The sequence below is a fragment of the Berghia stephanieae genome, chromosome 3, assembly GCF_034508935.2.
Source record: "Berghia stephanieae isolate SIO BIC M18660-M18661 chromosome 3, UCSD_Bste_1.3, whole genome shotgun sequence".
Taxonomy (NCBI): domain Eukaryota; kingdom Metazoa; phylum Mollusca; class Gastropoda; order Nudibranchia; family Aeolidiidae; genus Berghia; species Berghia stephanieae.
The window spans coordinates 28,107,740-28,115,239 of NC_088362.1; the positions used below are offsets into that span (position 1 = coordinate 28,107,740).

The following is a 7,500-nucleotide window of genomic DNA, read 5'->3' on the forward strand; positions in this document are numbered from 1 at the left end:
GGGGGGGTAGTTTTCAACATTTCCATTAGAATTTTAAGCTAACGCTCACCCTTCTTCTATGATTTCATCCATAATCTGTACAAAGTTTAACGTATACTGCTTCTGGCCTTGGATAAAACTGTCTTTATGTGGGTCCAGTTGGAAGATACACTGGAAATAAAATCAATATAATTTCAGAGGATTTGATGGTAAATCAAGACATTATAACGCCAGTTATGCCTAAAAATCTAAAAAGCTCACAAAAAGATAAATGAGATAACATACAACCGAAAACAAATTTTACTTTTTATCCTTTATTTGATCCCGATAGTCAAGAAGAGGATTTTCAAGCGCCCTCCCCACATACACACCCCGCCCACTTTGCCTAAGATCCTGGTCTGTCAAAAGCTATTTGTTGTTACTGTTCCCAACTACCAGAATCTTACAAAGAAACCAATATATTGCAGGTTAGAAATTCTCCTTAATGTTTCTATAACGAATATAAGTACATTCTATGACAAATATAACTTTTGTAAATACAAATTTCTGCCACCTACCTCGGCAAAAATGTACTTGTTACTGATGACAGCATCGCTAATCTTCTGCATGAGTATACCCTGAAGATAAAATTATAATGAAATGTCATTAGATTAAGGAATATGATAAGACTATCTATGCCAGAGACTGCCTCAGAAGGAAGGAGGGGAGGATGAGGATTATAGTTGTGGTGATAATGGTTAATGATGAGGTATTGATGATGGTATGATTAAAACAACAATGACAAAAATTACGACTATGATGGATAATGATGATAATAATAATGTAGATGATGATGCTGGTGATAATAATGGAATAAACCACAAAGGTTAGAAAATAAGATTGAATGAATATACATCATTAGGAAATCGTGTCACTATAAAATGGATTTCATTAAAAAACAAAACAATTAAAAAAATGTTTTTTTTTTAAAACCCACAAAATTTCCATTCTCTCCACCACAATCCATATAACGGCCTCAATATAATGGTAAACTTTAAGGCAAGAGTGCTATGCAGACAGACTACCCAACCCACCCACCCTGTATTAAATCATGTAAATGTTGCTGCTCAAAGCTCTAAACAAAACAAAACATTGATGGGCAGGAAATACAAACAGTATACTATTTCCTGCCCATCAATGTTTTTGTTTATTCATCTTAAAAACGCCACTACCACACTAACTCATCCATCTGTAGTGTTTCATTCATCTTGTTTTGTTGATAAAGGGGAAATCCGAAATGTCCATTTGATCTGTTTTCGTATATTAAATTGAAGCTTACATTCAATTTCACGTTGTTATTTAACCCTGTATTAAATGCAACTGGCTTCCTAATATTTTCTGCTTTGTCCTTTCTTTTGATGTGAGTAATTTCTACAGCCATTTCTTTGAGAAAAAGTAACAAACCTGTGTAACGACCAAATGCAAAGACTGATCCGTAACAAGTCAAGAACAACAACATAGCTCAAGTAAAGAGCATTTCTCAAGGACTCAACTTCGCACTACCCATAGTGGGATTTGATGCTATGACCTACATGTTGCAAGACAAGTGTCATGCCTCTAGACCATAAAGTTCCACAAAACTTTATGATAGCGACAAAAGAATGAAGCATAATTGAAGTGGTTGTTTAAAGTCCTGGCAAAATAAGAAAAGGAACAGGGCAAAGCAAGAATACAACCACCTTATCTCTTTGAACAGTTTCTGGATCCCAGAATTCTAGCTGCCAATTTTCTCCTGTTTCTTCCACTGAAGTGAGGACTGGAATGTTCAACCCTAAAAGTGGAACAAGGAAAAATGTAAGGAGTCATCCAGGACATTAAGACGTGAGTATTGTAAACAATATAAGGACAGAAATCTCCTGAATTATAAAATATCAAAGGAATATATATATATATATATATAAACAAATTCCAGAAATGACTGAAGAGTGATAGACTAGCCTTTTCTCAAATGAAGCAATTTTCAACAAATAAAAAAAAAACTTATACAAGGCGGCACTCACACACAGCAACCACAATCCCAAAAAGTAGTCCTTCAGAGCCATTAGGACCATGGAGCTGGAGTTTATCCCGGCTTCTATAGCGTGAAATGGAATTCAATTGCTTACTGCCCTTTGGATAGGACACAAGTCTATCGCAAAGTCTGCCAAATCTAACAGACCCAGCTACCCAATCACTGCTGTGTGAACCGGGGGGGGGGTGGGGGGGGGGGGGGGGGTCCACGAGCTGACAAGAAAGCAGTGGGTACATGCAAACAGGATCAGATCCCGACACGGCAGGACAGCGACAAACCTGTACCGCTGGTGCTACCGAGATTCGCCCAAGTGCACAGCATGTGGTGGTGCCAAACAAGGTATGGACCACTTGGTCCTGCACTGCCCGTCCACAGCCGTGCCAGGGGGCTATGATACCGTCCATCAAGGAGGACAAAAATACCTGGACTGGAGTGAAACGGTTCACTTGGAGGTGTAACCATAAGAAACTACTACTACTGCACCTGAGTGCCCTACCAACTGAGCTATCAGGACCCCCACAATCACAAACTGACATATAAAAATGGAACAAACCATACCACACAAAAACACAACAGAAAACGAAACATTATATGGGCCAACCCACCAGTTACCAAATCAGTCACAACAATTTATCACTCTCATTGATAAACACTTCCCCCAGAACCACCAGTTCGATGAAATAATCAGCAGTAACAATGTAAATTATGGGACAGCGTGGCTCAGCAGTATGGTCTTTGCTTCATACCCAAAAGGTACTGAGTTCAACTACCCACCGCGCTGTGTAACCTTGAGCAAGTCATCTAGCCTTAGCTCACTTGCAAAGCTGCACTGTGGCTGATGTCTGGGTTATTCCATTCTTCCCTTGGAATAAATCCTAAAGAAAAATTTCCTCTCAGGGATGAGTAATTATAATAATAATAATAATAATAATAATAATAATAATAATAACAATAATAATAATAATAATAATAATAATAATAATAATAATAATGATAATAATAATAATAATAATAATAATAATAATAATAATAATAATAATAATAATAATAACAATAATAATAATAATAATAATAATAATAATAATAATAATAATAATAATAATAATAATAATAATAATAACAATAATAATAATAATAATAATGATGATGATGAAGATGATGATGATGATGATGATGACGATGATGATGATGATGATGATGATGATGATGATGATGATGATGATAATAATAATAATAATAATAATAATAATAATAATAATATTTACAATAATAATAATAATAATAATAATAATAATAATAATAATAATAATAATAATAATAATAATAATAATAATAATAATAATAATAATGATAATAATAATAATAATAATAATAATAATAATAATAATAATAATAATAATAATAATAATAATAATACCAATGAGGACATGAAATCTGCTACTGATGAGTTTGTCAACATCCATCATGACGCTGTTGACAAATATGGAAACCGCCTGGAAATATCAAAGACGTAAAAAATAGGTTTTAAAAAGCATGACTGCACTTCAAATCTTTATTTCATATACCGTAAACTTGCTGTCTCAACAAAACGTATGATAAACATTCCAAAAAATATTAGAATTTGATTATCATGATGGACATAATTGTAAAAAAAACTTTGTAAGACTAAAGATTAAGTTTAAAGTAGATATTGGGTCAATAACTAAATATAATGAACCAAGATCCATATAATCTACAATTAGCATAGCATGAGTGAATGAAATGTCAATATCTATGAGACCAAACAATATAAAGAATATAGAAGCTTGTAATAACTTAAACAATGAAATATTTTCAGGAGGTTTAAGTAAGTTATATAGCGATAACTGAAATATCTACCTCATCTACGTGTTTGCCAGTTACAAGATATTCCAATCTAAACTGTGCAATGTGAACTTGGCGAAAAAATGAACCATGAAATATTGCTCCTCCAATCAATGCTACCATCACTTGATTCTGTTGGTTTCAAATTAAAAAAGAATAGGGATTTTAAAAAATGAAATCCTTTACAAGTGATTTACAAGATAAGCAAATGGAAATAACATATTCAGCTATTTGCTTCATATTATTAAATCATATTGGTTGAAAGTGATTTATATATATATATATATGAGCCAAGGTCAAAAGGTGCCAATTTTTTTTCTCAAAATAAAAGTGACATAATAGTCTTTTCATGTTTCTATATATGTAGCAAAAACCCTGTACTTCATGAATCAAAGGCCCTTTAGATAACTTTAAGGTCTAACGCAGCATATGGTGACCGGTGACACCAAAATGAGACAAAAAACTCAATAACCAAATGATTTTTGTTGAGTATCAAACTTTATTTAGTAAGTTATAGAAAAAAAGACACAATCAACAACAATCATAGTACAATAATATTACCAACTATTGGAGAAAATGTTGCTTTTTGGTGTCATCGGTCACAAGCAACATAGAATGCAAATTTATTATTTCATAAAAATGTTTGCACATTAACAACAACAACAATATTGCATATGTTTATTACCAGAAATGTTCAGAAACTTTTGGAATAAAATGTTGGGAAATAATGTGACCAAAGCATATCTTATTTAGCGACATTGTGTCACTTGTGACATTAGACCGATGACACCATTAGTCATGTCACAAGCAATGCCAAATTGCAATTTCGACAATATATTATTAATTTCAGTCAAACCAGTGTAATAACCACAGTTATATATGGAATTTAATAATATTTCAGAAACCAAAAACTTCAAAAATAAAAATATACATGGAAATTAGAGCATCTGAATGTGACTTGTGACATAAGACCGGTGACACCATTACTTATGTCACAAGCAACACCAAATCACACTTTCGTCCATAATATATCATTATTTTTAGTCAAAAAAGCACAATAACCTACTCTAAAATGAAATTCAATAATATTTTAAGAAACTAAATACTTCTAAATTGGAAATATACTTAGAAATTAGTAATACCATTGTTGCTATTACTTTGGTCAAAATCGGCACTAGAACGCAATTTTGCCTCAATAAATCAAGAATAGCAACTGAACACATGTAATATAGCCTGTTAAAATGTAATTCAATGACATTTCAAGCTTTGAAGAACATGAAAACAGAAATACTTTAGAAACTTCAAACTTAAGTGTTACCTGTGACATTTTAAGCAATGACATCAATGGTCACAAAAAGTACCAGAAGTCACACAAACACTAGATAAATATCAGCCATGGTAATGAATTCATGTAACCATACCGTAACATCCGCCCTACTGCTCAAATCTGCTAGTTTTTACTAATTTAGTGTGTTAATAGTAAATCAAATCAAATTTCTTGACAACCCTTCTATTTATCTGGATTAGTCAAAAGCTTGAGTTTTGTCTTTTTCTTGATTGATACAACCCTGAAACATAAAAAATTAGAATTACAAGGAAATATTTAATTGTGTCAAAATCACAGTCTTATGTGAGATGTCATAATATCATATTTGTAAATAGAATTACAGCTGAAAACATAATTTTTTTGGTGGCACTTTGTAATATCCAATATCAAGTGTTGCTTGTGACAATGTAAAATAGCGATGACACTAAAGTTCAACTTACCTTTTCTGCCTGGAGCCACGCTGGAAAGGCAAATGAAAGTGCTGCACTTCAAAGACTGGTAAGAAGGGTGGATCAAAATTGCGAATCGCCATTTAACGAAACAAACTTCCACGTGTTCACGCATGACGTGTTGCTTGTGACAAATGACACCAAAACCAATAAACCTCAATATCGGCAAAACGGTATTCATTTACTCCAAGATTTGAGTTCAGATAGTAAATCTATGCTTTTTTTTCATAATAAAACATTTTATAAACATTAAACATGAGCTTTAAAGTTTCGTGTCGAGTCTTAGTATTGTGCTGTGTTTGATGACACCAAAGGTCACAAGCAACACCAACTTTTTAAGAACTCTATATGAAACTTATTCAGATATGTAATATACTGCAATTGCGTTTAAAAATAAATTTTGACTTTATACTATCAGTCAAATTTCAATCACGTGAGCTAAAACATCACATTTAATTTCTACATGATTTCTAAAAAGGTGATGCGTTGACCTCGTTTTAAGCACATGCCAAACAGCATTCAAATTTCACTTTCAAGTTGTTTATTTCATATTCTGTTGAACAGAGTATGTTGAGCTATCTCATTTTATCTCTTCTTCATATTATCAATTGATTACAAGCATTAACCCAATGAAAACAGCCTATAATTAAGTAAAAATCAAATTTTCTTAACACTGGTATCAGGCGGGCACCTTTTGACCTTGGCTCATATATATATATATATATATATATATATATATATATATATATATATATATATATATATATATTATATATATATATATATATACATATTTAGTATTATAAATGTACTCCTTAATATAATAATATCCGGACTTGAAGGAAGAAAAAAAAAACAAAAGAAAGAAAGATCTCAAGATATATCATGACTTACAGAATAATCTTCTTTCTGAAACATGTCCTTGAATGTCGGGGTGATGTTGTCACAAAGCCACTGGTATCTGTAAATCATGTGTGAGTTGACACAACGTAGGATGCTTCTCAGTCCCCATACAGGGGTTCCTTTTTGAACCGTGAACAGGTTAAGGATACGAGTCTCTTTAAGAGGGACGCCTGTAAACAACGAAAATATAATATGTCATTTGGTTAAGTCTTTTTTGAATACTGGTTAAATCTAAAGGATTTAACAAACCTAGACCAAATTACACTGTACAAAAGAATGATGTTAAATGTCAGTAATAAAAGTAAATTTAATAAGGCTGATGACCTGCTGGGATTTCCCTCACTCCATTGAGAATAAAAAACATCACCTTTGTGGATTGTATTAATATGCAATCCTTGATTTGCATTTATGTCAACTTAATTAATAATCGCTTATATGAATTTAGTATAAACTTAATCATTTGATCGTTCTAAGGTGCAACAATGCGTATACAAAGGAATTGGTCAGTCAATGATTATGACTTATTTTGGATTTTAAGCCAAGGAATTATTCTTTTTAAAAGATTGCAATGTTTCTGAGTGTTTAAATTTGCTCACTTTTCTTAGTGAGCCTTTTTTGATAGCTCTCAAAATCAAAATGTGAATAAGAATTTGGTCATGAAATTTGCGTAATGGACAGTAATTTCAACTATAGTTACAAATTATCATTTTTCTTCCTCTATTGTCTTGTCAGACATAGCATTTAACTTTGACATAGGGTCAAGGTCCTTTTTTAAAAAAAAACAAATCGTTTGCTTCTTCGTTTATAGATTGTATAAGCACCATAAACAGTTATTGTTTTACATGATTTATAAGATCTAATTATCTCAGAGATTGGTGACTAACCTGGTTGCTATATAATTACTACTGTGAAAGAAAAATATTAGGATA

At 32.1% G+C, this 7,500-nt stretch overlaps 2 protein-coding genes across 2 annotated transcripts in view; one reads left to right on the top strand and one right to left on the bottom strand.

Moving 5' to 3' along the window:
* The window catches only part of LOC144967480 (mitogen-activated protein kinase 1-like), a 66,653-nt gene that overhangs the window by 11,135 nt on the left and 48,018 nt on the right, over positions 1-7,500 (top strand). The gene's annotated exons all lie outside the window — the stretch shown is intronic.
* The window catches only part of LOC144969193 (uncharacterized), a 12,177-nt gene that overhangs the window by 2,131 nt on the left and 2,546 nt on the right, over positions 1-7,500 (bottom strand). Inside the window, exons 4-9 of the mRNA XM_078908305.1 lie at positions 6,563-6,741; positions 3,908-4,024; positions 3,447-3,522; positions 1,698-1,789; positions 537-596; positions 50-150 (exon numbers count right to left, since the gene is read on the bottom strand). Of these exons, the coding sequence (XP_078764431.1) occupies positions 50-150; positions 537-596; positions 1,698-1,789; positions 3,447-3,522; positions 3,908-4,024; positions 6,563-6,741 (625 nt within the window). The remainder of the gene's footprint in view (positions 1-49; positions 151-536; positions 597-1,697; positions 1,790-3,446; positions 3,523-3,907; positions 4,025-6,562; positions 6,742-7,500) is intronic.